At 39.7% G+C, this 19,665-nt stretch overlaps 1 protein-coding gene across 2 annotated transcripts in view; it reads right to left on the bottom strand.

Annotated features, from left to right (window-relative positions):
- Positions 1-19,665, bottom strand: part of CTNNAL1 (catenin alpha like 1) — a 155,551-nt gene that overhangs the window by 7,659 nt on the left and 128,227 nt on the right. For both annotated transcript variants that reach the window (XM_069958155.1, XM_069958156.1), the window contains exons 9-15: positions 18,860-19,018; positions 16,614-16,706; positions 14,547-14,697; positions 10,934-10,971; positions 5,837-5,887; positions 4,567-4,721; positions 2,046-2,094 (exon numbers count right to left, since the gene is read on the bottom strand). In XM_069958155.1, the coding sequence (XP_069814256.1) occupies positions 2,046-2,094; positions 4,567-4,721; positions 5,837-5,887; positions 10,934-10,971; positions 14,547-14,697; positions 16,614-16,706; positions 18,860-19,018 (696 nt within the window). The remainder of the gene's footprint in view (positions 1-2,045; positions 2,095-4,566; positions 4,722-5,836; positions 5,888-10,933; positions 10,972-14,546; positions 14,698-16,613; positions 16,707-18,859; positions 19,019-19,665) is intronic.

Below are 19,665 nucleotides of genomic sequence, written 5' to 3'. Positions count from 1 at the left end.
CATTCAGGGGCGTTCTTATCCCCCCCTCCGGCAGTTACTTTGTGTGGCCCCCTCCTCTCTCTCCCGTGTGCTTCTGGTGCCGCTCTGTCTGATTCTGTCAGTGAGGTAAATAAGGAGTGCAGCGGCCACGGCAGGAGGAGGAAAGGAGAAAGAAGAGGGGAGAGGAGGGGGGCCGGAGAACATGTGGAGAGAGAGGGGGGATGGGGCGCTGCAGTCACAGGGCGATGGAGTTACACAGAGAATATGTGGAGAGAGGAGGGGGGATAAGAGCGTCCCTGAATGAATGATTTTAACCTGTCTGCAGCCACCAGCACAGGAATAACAGCACTGCTGGGTTAAAATGATTCATTCAGGGATGCTGTGTAAAGCAGCAGCTGCCTGTGTGAGAGGCCAGGTCACACATACACAGTATAGGGGGAATAGGGTGCCGATGTGCTCTGCCCCGCCCCCCCGGATGATGATGCAGTGTCAGGGGGCTGTGAATGATGCCCATAGAGGCGTGATTACAGCCAAACCCAGCCCCCCCAAGGCCGTGACTACTTTGCCTGAACAAAAACCCACATGACTACCTTACTTGAATTAACATACAGCGGGGACAGGATCAAAGTTTGATTTTGGGGTGTATGGGGAAGGGGCAGATGCTATAGAGGCCTCATATCAATTTTTTAGGTGATTGGTTCATTTTAACTTTTATGCAACATGACACCACACCCCTTTAAGGGTGCCTTTGCAGCCCCTGGCAGCTGATAGCAGTGGAGAATGGCATGGTACAGAGAAGGGTCTCTTTGTACCCTTATGGATGCTATGATGTACACGTACCCCATGATTCCTTAAGAGATTGCCATATTCAGACCCCCTATAACATTTTCTGTCTACAGAGCTGTAGACCATTTGCACCAAAATCTGTAGTCTTTAGCGATACTATGTGTGCATATATTGGACCTATTGATCATTTCTTTTTTTTATTTTCTTCATTTGGATATGATAGGATTAATAAAAACTGCAATTCTAACATTTGTTTTTTTTGTGTTTACATCATTCACCTTGCTGTTTTGATAACAATATTTTAATAGATCAGACATTTTTGTATGTGGCAATACCAAACAAGTTTATTTTTTTTCACTGTTTATTTGAAAAATTGGCTATTAAGGGCAGCCCCCCAGTTGCAGATAGCAGCTGGGAGTCACACTGTATGGAGTTTCCCAAGCCATCTCTATTCCTTCTTAATGGCTGACGCTAAGATGAAAATAATGTTAAAAGGTCAATTAGGGGGGGGGGGGGGGCTATACGCATCTGCAACACTTGTACATTGTACTTGTACACTTGGACATAAGTGTCCCCTAGATGCCGGCCCCACCTCTGGCAGCCACACCTATCTTCATATCAAAGCTCCCTGGCCCCCTCTGGCCTGTTCAAGGTCAAAACATCCAAAGCTGGCAAATTACACTGTTTGCCTAACACCCATTCACTGTAACAAGAGTTGCACAAACAGCATAGGTCCAGAGTTATGTAAAGTGTAGCTTGTGGGCAACGTCATTTGTGCCCATTAATGCCAATAGGTGTTACGTAAATTGCATAACTTGCAGGTTTTTGCTGTTGTCGGATTCCCGATCACCTCGAGTGGCTGCAAATGAGCTGGAGAGGGTGGCGAGGGGAGCTCTCAATCTTAAAATAAGTGCGGGTTCCAAAGGTGGAACCTTCAGTAGGAGACAATAAAGTATCCCCCTTAAGGGGTTTATGCAATTTGTGAAACGGGTGTGCATTTTCTCCATTACAGAGCCACATCTGAGTTTGTAAAATAAACTGACTGTGCTGTAACACCAGACAAAGCGTGGGGACAAAAGTGATGCAGGTCCTTGGGGAAAAAAGCAGGCCTATTTGTCATAAAACCTTTTAGGATATATAAGTACCAACGCAGGAACAAGGTATCAAAGAAGGCACAATACAGAGGTTAAAAAATATGTCCCAGACTTGTTAGTTCATGAAGAATAAGAAAAATATGAAGTATTTACTACCTGCTATACTGCAAAGAGCATCAGGCTTACCTCTGCTTGATGAAATAAGTCCTGGGTGGTTTTTAGTAACCCTTCACCCCTGCAGAGTAAGAACAAGCTATAAACACTGTGTCCAGCCAAAAAACTTACCATGTTCAAACAACATATAGTGGAAGATGATTTTATAACTGGGATTATAGTTATTGTACTTTTGTAACATGTTCAAAGCCTTGACAACTATTATGCACTGTATATGTAAAATGATAGATCAATAGACAGGAGACATTTCAACTTCCTGACTTTCAGTGAATTAATCCAACAACTATGCTTACACCGAAAAAAGGCACCCAAGTCTACACAGTCATTATACAGCCTACTAGTACCACCAACTGCTCATACGGAGAACTGCAAAAGTTTACTCCACATTCATCTTTGCTACAAATTTACACAATGCACAGACGTTTCAGTACAAAAGGTACACATGAAATCTGTTACTTCCTGGACTGTGACCTTGTCTATTATTCAAATTAGAGATCCCATGGTGTAAAACAATGAAAAAATAAACAAATATTGTGTGCAATGAATTAAGTATCAACATTGTTTATCTGGTGCATTATATGCAACAGCTGGATATGTTAGTGGATTAACTAATATTTATTCTTTAAAACAAAAAATATGACACTTGTTCTGTTACCATAACAGAATAAAAATGGGAATGCGAATATTTGCAACTTGTTCTGTATTTTACATTCACTCCTGACCAATATACTTATGTGTGCATCCAGCCTAAAGGCCCTATTCCACCAACAGATCTGACGACAGATTATCTGCCAAAGATTTGAAGCCAAACCCAGGAACAGACTATAATCAGAGAACAGGTCATAAAGGAAAGACTGGATTTCTCCTCTTTTCAAATCCACTCCTGGGTTTGGCTTCAAATCTTTGGCAGATAATCTGTTGTCAAATCTGTTGGTGGAATAGGGCCATAAGTGTTATTGGTCCCCCGCAAGCAATTGTTTACACCACTGCAGCAACAAAACATTGTTCTGGCATTGAATAGCGGTGGCCAATCACCGGCCCCATCTGTGAGGTCAGTAAGAATGAAGCATCAAAGTTTACAATAGCAGCCAGCCACTGGCAATGTAAACTATCCTCAGGCTGACAGTTTCCATGTCTTGTGCAGATCTTTCTTATCCACACAGTATGTACCTTGGTATTATATTAACAATAGTCACAATATCCATTATAAAAAACATGATGTCATTTTAAAAGAAGCACAGTTTTTTTTTGTCTGCCTTTTATTGGTTGAGTTTAAGGTGGGGTCACATGATTATTCAGCAAGACCGCAGCAGCCTCAGATTGGTCACAAATATGACATACAAGGATCACCCCAGGTGAGTAAGTATAACACCTGATTCCTAGACAGGCAATAATGAAGCCTGCTTCTTTAAATGACTCCTGTCATCACTTATTTGTGCATGAAGCAGTGGTTTTCATTAATATATGCAGCCCCGATTCTAGCTTTTTTGCCGCCTGAGGCGAAAACTGACAAAGCGCCCCCCCCCCCCCCCCCCCCCCCCCCCCCCCTCAGAGCAATAGTCACGGAGAGAAGATCCAGGACAGGCACAGTGCAGCATCGCAGTGTGTATGGGACAGCACTATAGATAACAGTGTGCGGTGACCAGAGTTTTTAACTGTTTGAGCCACTATGGGCCCCCCTGGGAGCTTCAAAACAAACTACAATCTACAACTGCTGACCTCTGGAACCAGAGAAGAGCCATAAAACGGGCTGCTCTGTTAACTCTTTCAGTACTGCAGAATGTAGAGTATTACTGTGCATCCCTTACATTCTGCTATACAGAAAGAGTTAACAGCAGAGCAGAACATGACTTTTATGCCTCTTCTCCTGCTCTTGCACTATGCTGAGGTCAGCTGGGAGTTCGGCAGTGCAGAGAAGACGTAATATAGCGTCCCCGCTGCTGGTAACTTTTTCTTTTCTACAGTGTGTAAGTGATGCAGAGTATAATAACTCTGCATTATTGAAAGGGTTAACAGGAGGCACTATATCTATGTCTAATGTGATGTGAATACCTGTGAATACGAGGCTTCCAGCGCCTCCTCAGCGCTTCTCATGAGGCAACTGACAGGAAACACGGCTGGGCACTGAGCCGTAACTAGTTGTAATGATAAGGACACAGGAGGCTGATGCCGCCCCCCTCAAGGGCTGTGTTATCTGCCGCCTGAGGCAAACACTTCACCTCGCCTCATGGCAGATACGGGCCTGAATATATGCCTCCTTCTTATACATATGATTGGTAAGTTGCATCTTTCGCATACCCCGGGAGTCTGCATTCTCTCTTTACCTGCTTACAGACACTAAATTTTTAGACATTGAAAACTATATTTCCAAAACCAACAGAGGAAAGAAAGTATATGCAGATAATACACATTTCTGGTTACAGTATATCTGGTGCTTATAGAGAAATTGGGATTCTTTATTCTAATTATAACACATCATATTCATGTGGATTTTGAATGCTATTCACAGACAAAGGTTAAAGTGAATGCTTACCTTGTAAACAGATACATAGTGTAAGCCATACTGGACATGGTCTGCCCATGCCTAACCAACTCATTCTCTTGATCTTCCCATTTCTCTGCTTCAGAATCCACATCTGAGGTAAGTAGACGCAGCTCTAATCCTAGTTTAGAAATTTTTGCCTGCTCCTGCAAAAAATATATTTAGTGGCTTAGTATTGTAGTTAGGTGGACCAAACCTCATTTATATCTCAAGCCTCAGATGAAAAGCTGGCTGTATAACTGGAAATGATGTCATGCAACCTGCACATAGAAATTTTCCATTTCTACAGGAAATGAACACCTAATGTGTCCTAAAATGCTTCCCCTGGTTGTACGCAATAGAGTACATTCTACAGTGCATGGATGTCAGGATATAGTGGTGTATTACTGCATCATGTTTTATATAGAAATAGAAGTGCTACACATTCTGTTCTGTATGCCAGGACATCACACCATCCTCCAATAAATGTGGAGATGGTGGGATTGCAGGGTTTTTATAGCCAAAATACACTTGTAAGCCTAACTTCACTTCAGAAACATAAATGTGCAGTTTACTCCTTTACTATTTTATGACTTTTCTGCTGGAGAGAGACACTAAAGTTACAAACAGTAATGCTACTTACTTACAGAGTACCTGTCACCGGATTAATGCACTTCTAATCGCGAGGAGCATGAAGTAACCTCAGATTTCCTCACTACAGTATTATTTTTCAGAGAAAAAAAAAAAAAATCCTGAGTACCTTAGACTAGACAGTCTAAGAGTGCGGCTAACTTAACAGCGGTTCAGGCTATTTGAAATCCTGGCGCTTCTTTAGACTACCTATAGACCATTTTTAAACTTGGCTTATCTTCAAGCCTTAAAAGGTACACCAGAATTTGGCACAAAGTGACACCTTTAACCCATATACCAGTAAGACAAATTTCCTTGTTGAGTGTGCCACACATCTCTTGTCTTTTTGGCTTGCCTTGTTTTAAAATCAGTCTAACAACATGCCAGTTTTTTTCTCTCAAATTCTAGGGCCCAAGTTTAACAGTACCCACAGTCTTAGTGCAACATATGGCACTGGGCAACTCGTTCCCTTTATGTTTTCCTGTCACCCTGTGTTTGTTTCTATGTGCTAACTGAGAAGAAAACCTTCTGTATAGCATTTAGTTTGGTCTCCCACCTTCAACATGTAAAACAGTGAGTTTGGGAAGAAAAGGCGAGCCAACTTCTTCTATATTCATAGTAATACTTAATGTTCCCATGCATGCAGACCTACCTCTCCATCAAGCTTCACAGGTTTGAGGGTCTTCAGGTTCCCACTATGTTTCTAACAAGCAAATCATACATTAACATATGCGTTAAACCATAGAAATTGCTTCATTGATCAAAATCAGTCAAAGTTATAAAGTTAGGCTTACATTAACAGGCAGTCCAGCTATTAGAGTCATGGAATATATTTCAGAGGATATACTAGAATTTAGGATGCAATTCTATACAAAGACTTATTGTGTGATGGCTTCTGAAACCACATGCAATTTTACAACAGGAATAAGTTGGTTGCTAATAATTTAATCTATAACTTAAGGTGTTTTAAGTTTTTTAATGCACCTAAAAACAGAGAAAGGCTGGGTTCACACAACGTTTTTGAAATCCGGACAGAAATCCGCACACAAAGGCATCAGTTTTCCAATTGACTTCCATTATTTAAAAAAAGGTGTCAAAATGCAACCTTATTTTTGTGTACACTAAAAAAAAAAAAAAAGGAGGATGTGTTTTGATCCATTTATTTTTTTATAATGGAAGTCAATAGAAAAATGGATCAAAACGGATGCACACAAATGCATCCTTTTTATCAGTTTTTTGTAGAGACAGATGAAAAAACGGATTGAAAAAACCTAGCGTGAACCCAGCCTAATCCATCTCCAACCATTTCATTTATAGAGACTGGGCATTTTTACAAAAACGGATTGCAAAAACGTAGTATAAACCCAGACTAAGTCAGAGTTATGTATTTCAGGAACACAGAGTATAAATGATAGTGAACTCCGGCCATAAGATCAGACTTTTACAGAAAAGTTAATGGTCTATTGTATATTGCTTGTATTGCAATGTGTGTTTCAGTGGGCAGGACTGTGCTGAAAGCAGAATGTTCTCTCAGGTTGAGCTCCATATATCCTTTGTAGCATGCAGTACAAGCCATGGATTTTATGTTCTGAGAATATCTGACAGTGATTTTCTCCACAAAACTAGCGTTGTGTGATTGATAAATAGGGCAGTATTTCCTGGGAGCACAATGAATTAATGATAGTGATGTGCTTGACTGGCGCTGCAGTGATGTACTTTGCCTGTCATAGGAGTTTGTGCGGTCCGCAGACCATCTCACTTTATTATACAGCATTAATCAGTTTAAGGCATCAACACAACCTGACCTCCTCAGACAACGCACAAAACACCAGAAAGCGTGAATGATCCATCAAATTACAAATCTCACTCATTCTATGCTGTACACATGCCACCATTAGCTACAGCAACTTTTTTTTTAAGCTGCCCACAGATAAATATTCACTCAAACGCCAAAATTCAGCAAGTGTAGTTACACAGACAGATTTATCTGACAGATCTTTATAGCCAAAACCAGGAACAGACTAGAAACAGAGAACAGGTCATAAAGGAAAGACTGGGATCTATCCTCTTTTCAAATCCATTCCTGGCTTTGGCTTCCAAAATCTGTCAGATAAATCTTTCTGTGTAAACGCACCCTAAAAGTCCCTTTAAGGCTGCTCCTACACAGGGCAGTTTAGTTGCAGTTTTTGCAGCACCTTTAGAGCCCAAACCAGGCATGAATAATAATAAACTAGAGAACATAAAGAACAGATGCTACCTCTTCTACCTTTTTTTTTTATTCAGATGTAAGTTTTGGTTTCAAAGGTGCAGTAAAAAGTGCAACTAAATGGCACTGTGTAAGAGCAGCCTACAGCTAGGATTAGGATAGGATGTGGCCGAAATGCTGCAAAAAATCAGCTAAATGCTGCAGATTTTCTCCAGCATTTCTGCAACATGGTTTCCTAGCCTAAAAAAGTGTTTGCCGTTGGGTGGTTGGGTGTGTGTGTGTGTGTATCCTTATGAGAGGAAACAGCTGCAATTTTGCTGATAAGATATATTACATTGTTTTACATTCACTTGTACTATTGACCTGCATCTTGAGAAGTAGGGTCCCAAAAACTGCATGTGTGATTCCTGCCTAATGCTATAATTGAAGTAAAGTATATTGGCAACAACAGCAGGGCAACCTTAAAAGGAACCCATACACTTTATTGGCGCATTTAAATTACGGAATCTGCGAGCATAAAATCCTGCGGATTCCGGTGCACTCCCGCTTTACTCTATGCCCATCCCATAGACTCAATTCTATGGTCAGGCAGATTCCAACCTCCGCCCAAAGAATCGACATGTTAAATGGCTTACTATAAAATTAGACTGGGAGCTTCACTGTGGAAAGGAGCTGAGGGTGACAATCTCAGTATAATACTGAGTATAGTAGCAAAAAGTACATTAAAAACTGCATGCATAAATCCACTCTGAGGCCCTTTTTTTCACACAGCAGTATTTTATTCAGTATTTTGCCTCAATATCTGTAACATAAAACTAGGAGTGGAATTCACAGGGGAAAAAGGTAAACTATTAAATTAAACGATATATCCTTCCTTTATACGTTTTTTTCTTACTTTGTAACATAAAAATTATAAAAGAAAATGTAAAGTTTGCACTGAATAGCAGCAGTGAGGGGCGACATTCCTCCCCCCCCCCCCCCCCTGCCACTAGTGGCTGTGTCAGCCTTGATCAAGCCCCGATCCCAGCAGTTACAAATTGCTAGCATTAGCTATACAGTCTCCCGTTTCCCCCAATGTCAAAAATATATGTATATAGACATACACTGGTTATAAAAATAATCAATTAAAGTTTAAATAGGCTAAGATATACTAGTTAAAAAGAGAAGCAGAAGAAATAACCATGTCCATGTATGTGTGCCCACGTATGTAGAATAAAGCATTCACCATGTAATGATTAGTAAAGAGTAATATCTGAAACTACTTTGAAAAACTGATCTAGGTACCTCTGCCCTGCTAAGAAAACATCAAAAATATATAGAAGCAGGATGCTACCGAGATCTCTTCGGTCATAATTACAAAAGAAAAAAAAACATACCAAATTTATTTTTCAGTGCAAGGGACTGAAAATGACTGCACTAGCTACTATAAACTCCTATACCTTGGCGGCATTCACTCCAAGTTAGTGCCCAAACAAGTAACAAATGGGCAAAGAATTTGATAGCCATGAGTAGTGTCTAATTTCTGTTGCATCTAGTTATCAGACTTCCTCTTGGCAAGGACTAATACGCTGTAATCTGAAGTGACAAATGCACGTGTTTCCAGATGGCCTGGCTAACACCAGAAATCAACAGAGCTTGTTGTTGCAATACACACATTTTTCAACATCAGCAGACAAGCAAATCTGCTTCCAGAAGCGGATACAGGAATATTCATCTGCCTAAAGCAAACACGTTCTTTCCACATTCAAGTGATTAAACGCTTGCTAGTGCTTGAAACCAATATTCAGAATGAAGCATTGCCCATTACAGATAACATTACTCAGAGGAAAAAAAGCATCTGAAAGAAATCCATTTTAGATAAGTCATGATTCTTATTAGGTTGTATTATTATGTCATATCACTGTACAGATTAGTATCATAGTCTACCGTTCTATGGGTCAGAGCTATATTCTTCTGTTAAAGAGCTCTGAACCTGTGGCTTTCCTTCACACAGCTATAAAAGGGGTAATACATGTAATCTAGTTAAATCTAGTTAAATTTGTAGGCCTTGCCTCCTTCTCCTATATGTCAGTTTTTTTCCCTCATCTGGCAGACAGCGAATTGTCTAGGTTACCAACCACCAATCTGCTCTAAAAGCAGTAGTCTGCCTGAATATGAGTATAGTATACAATACATATACACTGAGGCCCAGATTTATCAAATTGAAAAAACAGAAAATGGTGGAAACTGTCCACAGCAACCAATCACAGCTCAGTTTTTACTTTACAACGGCAGAAAGCTGAGCAGTGATTGGTTTCTCTGGGAAGTTTACACTAGTTTCACTTTTACACAGTACAATAACACCCCCTTCCTCCATGACTATCCTGTGGATAGAGGATAATTTTAAGTTTTGTACCATAGATGATTCATATATCTTAGGGTGTGTTCACACAGGCAGATTTATCTGACAGATATCTAACAGATTTTTTTAAGCCAAAGGGCCCTTGCACACTGAGCAATAGGCAAGAAATTTGTTTTTAATTTCTGCTTGAAATTCCTCCCGTAAAATATGAAAAGTGCAACGTCCCATTGTGTTCAATGGAATGTCCGCTCTTTTATTCACACTGCAGAATTTTCTGCTGCAGATCCGCTAGAGTCTTTGGGAGGAATCCTATAGAAGTTAATGGGGCTTGAATTCTGCTTGCATTTAGCTTGAATTCAGTTCGAATTCCACTCAAATTAAGCTCCTATTCTGCCAGAGCAGAATAGAAGAGGAATTTCAAGCAGAAATCTTCTCTCTTCAATTCCTAGTGTATTGCTCAGTGTGCATGGGCCCAAAGCCAGGAACAGACTATAAACAGAGGACAGGTCATAAAGAAAAGACTGAGATTTCTCCAATTCATTCCTGGCTTTGGCTTTAATATAATCTGTCAGATAAATCTCTGTGTAAACACACCAATACCGATTAGCTTTTATTTTTCCTTGTCAAAACTTTTTAAAATCAGGCAGTTCCTATACTTATTTGGTATCTTTGCAGTCTTGTGACTCAAAAGAAATGGAAAAAATGGAAGATTTGCATTTTTTTGCTTTTAATATTTCATTTCCCAAAGGAAAAATAAAAGCTAATCAGTAATGGGGTGTTTAGACAGGCAGATTTATCTGACAGATAAATGTAAAAAAAAAATGCAAATCTTCCATTTTATTTCCTCTTTGAATGACAGACTGCAGAGGTACCAAACAAGTATTTATTTTTATGGTGTTCATTTATATTGCTCTACTACACAGTCTTTACACATGTCAAAACCTTTTTACATCAGGAAGCTCCTATCACATTAATAGTGCTCTGCAGATGGTGTGTAACTGCAAGCTATATTGATAGGGAACACTGTCTATCATAATAGGGATTGTTATGACTGATTTAGAAGTTACAGAAGCCGTATTTAGCCCCTGTATACGTGTGTCTCCTATAACATGAACAAGTTTTAACAAGTCGCATTACTCTTTACTAAAAGCTGGAGACACTAATAAAACATTGGACATCAAGTCAAACTCCAAATAGCTTACCCCTGGTCTTGGTAGAGAAAGATATGCACGCTTGTCCCCTGCCAAATAATAAGAAATGACAAATAAGTGATAGTCACTGTCGCTGCTGTTATATATGCCTTTCCTACTTACACCCACGCTTCTTCACATAAACCTAACATGCTGGCATTCTAACTATTCCAGACATTATATGTAATGTACAAACCTTTAGGAGCTAGAGGCGGCAGTCAATCACGCAGAGTTCTGTGCAAAATAGGTCAACACTTACACTATGTAATGGCAACATACAGTATATTTTTCTAAGTGTTCCCATGTGCCATTATGGATATGCCTTACGTATCATTGTGGATTTACAGACTGCTATTAGCTACAAGTACTTTAATTTGCTGATTACAGAAGTTCATTTAAATCTGTAATCAGTGCTAGCAAATGAGCAACTTCAATTCTCAGCACAGTTGTTCCAGATCTAATGAAATATAAACAAGACATATGGGAGGTATACATTTCCAAAATATAACTGCTAAAACAAAGAAAAAAAAAACTATTTTGCGTTGTGCTATGTAGTAATCTCTGGATATTGTAAAATAATAATTAGCATTAAATCTAATCATCAAGACCTTATAAATGCAAATAGTAGTCGCAAGTGACTCCTTCAGGTATTACTTTTGAGATTGGAAGAAATGCACTGGAGGCATGGCTGTTCAGACACAAGCTTACAAGTGAGCTGAGCTGGGATAAATGTAGTCGCAGTCTTCATTTATATTTTGTTCACTTGTTTCCTTATGCATCGAGTTGTAAAGATGTAAGAATAATTCACCCTTGCAAAAATGATTGCAGTCAAGTAACATAATTCTACATAAAAAATATTCATTGAGTTGAAATACTTCCCGGGAAGTGACTGTGCTGTCCATGCATATTTATTGAAATTAGACCTGATGGTATTTGCTTGCAATAAAACCCCAGAATCCATTAAATGGTGCTGGTCAGATAAAGGTATGATTCTGGTGATTACTCAAGTAACAAAAAAAGCACAAGCAACAAGTGACGACCATGTGCATAAATGACTGTGCCAAATATTTACGCCACCATTGCTTAGTGGAAGCCAATCTTAGCTTTTTATCTTTATTATGTGTGTTTGGTGTATAGTACCGTCCATATTTTCTACCACCCATTCTGATCCCCACGGATTTATATTTTTATAGGAGATTCTATAACCATTTTTATTGTCTTACTTCAACTGTAAACTAATATTGATTAACACACATTTATTATTTTAGTAATTTTTAAATCAGCATTTTCTGTGCAGCATGATGAAGACATATGCTAAAAGGGTTTTAACTAGAGATGAGCGAACCAGGTTCGGGTTTGAGTCCATCCAAACCCGAACGTTCGGCATTTGATTAGCGGTTGCTGCTGAACTTGGATAAAGCCCTAAGGCTATGTGAAAAACATGGATATAGTCATTGGCTGTATCCATGTTTTCCAGACAACCTTAGAGCTTTATCCAAGTTCAGCAGCCACCGCTAATCAAATACCGAACATTCGGGTTCAGATGGACTCGAACCCGAACCCTGTTCGCTCATCTCTAGTTTTAACCTAAATTAACAAACAAAAAACACACACTTGACTTGCATATTTTATCCACCAATGCAGGTCTGGTCAGTAAAGGAAGGGAGATAAAGTAAAATAACTTTAGTTTTGAAGTTTAAAGCTTTGTATTACTATTAGGTTAAATATTAGGTTTAATAAAAAACAGAACAGCACCCTTTAAGTCTTGGGGTTGTACTGTCCAGAAGCAGCTCTGAAAGGCACTATAATGCTATGATCACAGTTTTCTAGCTTTATTGCAGGTAGAAGCACAGAAACATGTTTTGGATTCATCTTTTCTTGGGTATGCATCGGCAGAATGGTCCATTTCTTCTGCTCCTGCTTTTGCCTCTGGGATGAGGATCACAGGCTACAACCCAGCAACACATTCCAATAGGAGTTATTTGGCTGGTGGGAGTGTTGCGCTCGTAGCCAAAGTTGAATGCAATCCAGCACTTTTGGGGTCATGGTATGTTCAAATCTGTACATGTGCACTCTCCCTTTTGTGTATGTGTATATTTCTTGCATATAACGGATTTGTCACTTTTTTGGAGCGTCGATCTTGCTGGAGATGGACACGATTAGCCTCAATGAATGAGGCTAATCAGTATTTTTCTGCTAAGGAAAAGTGTGTCTTTTTAACGTGCCCTTAAAGCCCCTGCTGTGTCATATTTTCTGTGGAGGTTATGACACAATATGTGTTTTTAGGATGGTCCATGACTAGTCCATAAAAAGTAGGGACAGTCCGAACCAAGTTCAGTTCGGGTTCGTACAGTTTATGATTCCCGCTGTCTGCCTGCTCCGTGAAGCAGGCGGATCCAGCGGGAGGACCGCCTGGAAAACTGGGATACAGCTGTAGCCATAGGCTGTATCCCAGTTTTCCAGGCGTTCCTCCCGCTGTATCCGCCCGCTCCACGGAGCGGGCAGACAGCGGGAATCTGCTGCCGAGCATTCGGGTTCATACGAACCCGAACCTCGGCAGGTTCGGACCATCCGTAATAAAAAGTAACCCAAACTGTCACAAAACAAAATTCTAACATTCGTTTTGTGTTCCAAACTAAAGAAGAATTTCCTGACATTAGAACGTAGACACGATTTCCACTGTATAAATATTTGATGCCGTGTTAAACACTAAAAGTGTTATGTTATGACATTTGCTGAACATAAATTTCCTCTCTCTACAAGGCAGTATATCACAGACCTTTTACTGACCACAGCACCTGTTACCAAGGCAGCTCAGAATGAAACCAGCAACCAGAAGGCAGCATTGTGGATCAATGGTGGGACCAGGCTTGGACTGGGAAACCAGGAAGCCAGGGAAACCCCAGGTGGTCTCTGCCCCTTCCTCCTCATTGTTGGGCCCTAAACAGGAGGCTTCCTGCTTCCACATCACCTTCCATGGTCATCACTAACAGCACAACACCTTTTTGTAATGATGGGTTCCCTAAATTGTGCACCTGCGATGGCTGCTACCTTCATCGTTACGCCATGTAAGCCAATCTGTCATTAAAAAGGCAAGTAAAGAGAATGCAGGGACCGTGTAGCTTTAGGTTTTGCTGTCTGTATTCTCTTTATTTTACTGCCTGACAACAAAAGTTTATATCTTCCCACACGCAATCAATTCCATTTGCTCACTACATGTGTAGTAGGCTCGCTTACCGAGCCTATTGCACAGCTTGATAATCGTCCGGTCAAGGCTGCACAGACATTACTAGAGATGCTAGCGCATACCTTGCTTTAATCAGCCGTTGGTCACAGAGAGATGTGCGGTCAGCGATTTCTTGACAGGTTGAAAGACAGCGATCAGCCAGCGAGCAATCGTTTGTTCACTTGTTGATCACTGTTTCTATTACACAGAGAGAGATCGGCCTGCTTTGGAAGATAATCACTCCGTGTAATAGGGCCAGTAAAACTCTATTGACATGTTATATTTGCACCTACTGTAGCCCTGGTTTCAAGAAAATCTATTAGGACACAGGGTATATAAACTAAACAGCCCCCCTCTTTCTCCTTCCTTCCTTCTTTTCTCTATATTCAATATTCTTACCTCGCCTTCCCTCGAAAACATCATTGATTTCCCGCACTAAAATGGACATATCACTCAGCTGAGACTCCCAGGCTTCACAAAAGACATCCAAGTTTTCTTTAGCAATCTTACTGGTTGGATGTAGAGCTAATGTTTCAGCGGCTGACATAATCTGGACATTACAAAGTCAAAAGGAAAGACATGAGTATTTTAAAAAAGACTTCTGTTAAATAAGTTGGATGAGAACACTTTGCACATTAGTAATTTTCTAGGAAACTATATATCTTTCAGCTACTCCCAATCTTTGACGTCAGTTAAAGGGATTATCCAGGCTTAGAAAAACATGTCCCCTTTCTTCTGTTTGTGTGTGGTTGTGCAGCTCGGTTACATTTTATTGAGCTGAATTGTAATACCACACACAACCAGTTATTATAAAAAAGTAGTTGTGTTTTTTCTACTACTGGATAAACCATTTAGGGTGCGTTCACATGTACAGGATTTGCAGCAGATTTTATGGTTGCAGACTCAAAGCAAATCTTCAGCTTCAAATCTGCGCCATTAAATCTGCTGCAGATCTTTCTCAAATCCTTCAGATTTTCTTGTTCACACTAAATTTCAAAAGGAAAAGTCCTGCAAAAGTAAAATAAAAATTACTGACAAGCAGGGGGTGCAGGAACATAACAAAAGAATTTGTACTATCCTGTCCATGTACCTGTCCACCATTTCCTGAAGGAAAAACAGCAGCTACTGGAAGGCTGGAGTTTTTTTTTTTATGGGAGCAATTTAAAATCTAAATAACTTTCTGACACCAGTTGGTTTAAAAACATTTTTTTTTCCCTCAAGAGGACCCCTTTAATTTACCTTTCAGAGACACTGGGAATCCTCGATAGACACAGCCAAGGTTCTCTTCTGCACATGGCACTAGCTAAGCCCCACACCCCCATTTTCCGAGGACCACAAATTTAACTGTTTAAGCCTTTGTTAATATTTAATTAGAAAATTAAGCCCTAATTTCCAATTTTGAGAGCACTGACGTAATATCAAAGCGATTCTATTACTATCCATAAAGGTTATACAATTATCAATGTGCTGTATTCGCTACACAGATAAATACAAATCACAAGTACAAAAACACACAGCAAGAAAAACAACCGATTTTGCTGTCCTCTACTCCCATATGAACAGATTGTATTAGGCTGAATGGAGAGATATATGCCTACTGGTATAAAACTGCTACAATAAATATCCGGTAAAATTGAAGTATCTACATGATTGGCCTCTGCATGGCAGGAAATGAGCTGATAAAATGAATGTGAGGCTATGTTCACACATAGCAGTTAATGCACACAGTATTTTTGCTCAGTATTTTGCAACCAAAATCAGGAGTGGATTGAAAACGCAGAAAGGCTATGTTTACAGAGGGTTGAGTTTGAGTGGATAGCCGCCAATATTTGCCGTTATTTCAAAATAACTACCGTTATTTCCACAGTGTGTCAACATAGCCTTTCTGTGTTTTTAACCTACTCCTGATTTTGGTTGCAAAATGCTTATCAAATTACTGAGCGGAAATACTGTGGCGGAACATAGCCTTAACTAGCATTAATTAGTGCTATAAAAAAAAAATAATCTATATTTTTGTTGCAATTCCACCAAAACCGCAAAAAAAACAAAATGCTAATTTACCACAAAACTTGTGGCAAGATAACACTAATTAACGCTAAATAAATGCTATGTGTGAACATGGCCTCACTGTTATTTTCCTTTGGCTCAGCCACAGTTGTGCATCTTACGTTATTTCACCATTTGCAGAGTGCAGCTCTTGGGCTCCAGTTACATGTTTCTTCCAATTAAAAGCACTTCCGCTACAGATACTCTTTGGCAGCCATTCATACTAGTAAAATCCTTAATTATCTGTTTGTAAATTCTTTCATTGTCTCATGTTATATTGCTGCCTAAACAAGGATGTTTTCCATTCCCGAGTGCTCTTGATTAGGTTTTGCTGTTGGTCATGATTGCATTGTCACTTCATATTAACAGACTGCTTGCTTACAACATTCTCCATACAAAGGATTTCATAGCTTTCCATACCTGAGGACCAGTCACCTGAAACGTATCTTCAGCATGAATACATGTGATTTCCAAAGGTTCTGTGCCTGAAACATGTCTCAACAGTCGACAAGTCTACAAGCAAGAGCAGAAATTCCTTAGTAATGAAAAATGTCTATGTACTTACATTATGATTCCATATGAAGAACAAGACAAAAACAATTGTTATAGCTTTAGGACATAACACTTTCACCCCCCATCATCTGCAGTGGTATTTTACACTGTCTGGAGCTTACCAGAAACAATATCATCTTACATCTTAGTGTCAACATGAGGACAAAAGAACAGTGTAACAGTTCCACAATAAGTAGTAACAAAAGCAGCTGTATTATTTTGGGGAATTGGGAATGCATACTTATGCCTGGATTATTCTTTTCTCTTTACTTGCCATGAAATCCTTTGTTTCCTTGCTGAAAATGTTGTATACCAACTAATGAAACATCATGGCAATCCATCCTATGGGGATGACTTGTTGCTGTAGTTGTGGGCTGCATCTCATGGTATAGACCCCAAAACAGAGTAAGGCTAGGTTCACACTGCGTTTTCAGCATCCGTTTAACTGATCAGTTTTTTGCAAAAAACGAATGCATTTGTCTGCATCCGTTTTTCCATTGACTTACATTATAAGAAAAAAACGGATCAAAACAGATGCGTTTTTTTGATGCACAATAAAGTACTGTTGACACTACTTTTTTGACCGTTAAAAAAAACGGATCCGTTAAACGGATTGCAAAAACGCAGTGTGAACCCACCCTAAGCAAAAAAATAGGTGCACCCACAAGTTTTTACAAAAAGGCATATAACTTTTATTCATAAAACTATGACATGATCCGCCCTTTTATTCAGATATAATGATGTATGAAATGAGGGAACCTTAGGATTGCTCCAGTTGGCTGTAATAAAGCTGTATTTTAGGGACCATATAACTGGCTTACCTGCAGCTCTACTAACCTGAACTTCCATCACTTCGCAACACTTAGTAGATGATTTATGAAAGGGTGTAAATATACACCTGGTGTAAACTGCCCACAGCAACCAATCACAGCTCAGCTTTCAGCTCTGGTAAAAAATAAAAGGAGCTGTGATTGGTTGCTGTGGGCAGTTTACACCAGGTGTTTATTTACACCCTTTCATAAATCTCCCCCTTAGTGTGTAGCTGAAATATAATAGACCATAAAATGTATGTTTTTCAGTGGTGTTAAATGTGTCCTATGTTCTGTTTCCATGTGATTTCTGTCAGGGTTTTACAAGTGCACACTATTCTAGTTCTATCATAAATCACCCTAACAGTAACTAGACCCATTTCATTATAAATTATGACATATCAGATGTTGCCATAGTGGTGCAATCTGGTTTGGGGAAGGGGGGTCAGCAGAGTGAAGCAGCATCTCAGAATACAGTGGATATTCTGCACTAAGTTTATCAAAATGGCGCTCTGACCTTGATGAATTTGAGTCCACTAAGAGGCAAATGAATGTCAGTGTTTCACCAAGCTAACAGACGTAGCCATTTAGGTGTGGTCTGGATTGAAGTGGATTTGGGCCAGCATTAGTGATTTTTGAACAAAAGTCGCTATTGATAAGTGTTCTGTGAGGTCTAAAGACAACGGTAATAAGATGTATAATCACGCTTAAAGGAGAACTCCAGCCAAATGTAAAAAGCCATGATGGGCAGGGAAATGGATAGGAAAAAAATCAAGGAGTGATTCCTACCAGTATTTTTTTAATATTTGGCTAGAGTTCTCCTTAAACTGACAACAGTCATAAGGAGAAGTACAATTGCAACAAGACATTCCCCTCTGTATGTTTAGCGAGGCTCCAACTATAAAGTGACATACAGAAGAACAAAATAAAAGAAAGCTTGGTGGAGAGGCAAGATGTGTAAGAACTGCCAGGAGGGAGTTGATGGTGCTGAGGTAATCCTATAGGTTACAGGAAGCCTACCCACAGACAAGACTGACTTCCTGTAGAGGCAGGAAAGCAAGCTTTTTACCAGTGATCAGACTGGGGGCAACATCACACAGCTACCCATAGTGAAAGGGTTCAAAATATACTGATGCATGTTAGCTCGAATGAAACAAATTACAATGTAGAAATATGTTTAATGAAAATTGCTAGAGTGCTCTTTAACCAGCACATAGGAAGACTTACTAAATGTAGACATATACTGCACATCGAACAGGTCCCAACTAGTAAAACACTCAAATTCATCAAACTGTGGAAACTCACTTCCACAAGTTGTTCTTTTTGTTCTGATAACTTGCAGGTGTACTGTGCCACTGCTTCTAGGTTTCCTTCTGCTCCAGCAATTTTTAGTGCTTTTAGGACAATGTGATCGGCATGGTATTTTAGTAAGTCAGATGCCAGTGTTGTAGCTGCAATATGAAGCTGAAAATAAACACAATTCTTGTTAGCATTTATTAGCACAGAAGTACTTGTACAGAGTCTATAATAGAGCACTACCACCTATCATTTGCCATTATAATACAGTAGTATTCTTCTGCAACGAAAATGCCTATTGGTCCCCCTTAGGCTACATTCACATTAGCGTTCGTCCTTCCGGCATAATCCCCATAGGTTTCAATGATATTTCATTGTGCTCGGTTTGACCAAATAGTGCTCCGTTAACATGCAATCAGTTCAAGTTCCGTTTTTCTGAACGGACAAAAAATTGTGTTAGCAGTATTTTTTTTTCCGTTTTAAAAAACGGAACTAAAACAGATCGATGCAATCAGTTTTTTTTTTTTATAATAGTCAACGGTGACGGATTGAAACGGAAGGTTAATCCGTTTGGGTCCATTGTTCAAGTTTCCGTCCCATTCAGTTTTCTAGTTGGAGCATGCGCAGAAGGGGAGAGAAGACAGGAAGATCTTCTGGGAAGGAAGGGGAGGAGCTGGAAAAAAAAACCTGTGGAAAACGGACACGAACGGAATTACAAACGGATGACAATGGAAGCAAACGGATGGCAAGCTTCCGCTAATTTTACTAAAATAAACGGATACACTAACATTTTTGGTTATCCGTTGACATCCGTT

This window comes from Dendropsophus ebraccatus, chromosome 2 (assembly GCF_027789765.1).
Source record: "Dendropsophus ebraccatus isolate aDenEbr1 chromosome 2, aDenEbr1.pat, whole genome shotgun sequence".
In the NCBI taxonomy this organism is placed as follows: Eukaryota; Metazoa; Chordata; class Amphibia; order Anura; family Hylidae; genus Dendropsophus; species Dendropsophus ebraccatus.
Note: the sequence above shows the minus strand (reverse complement) of the source record. Positions and strands in the feature narration are given on the sequence as shown.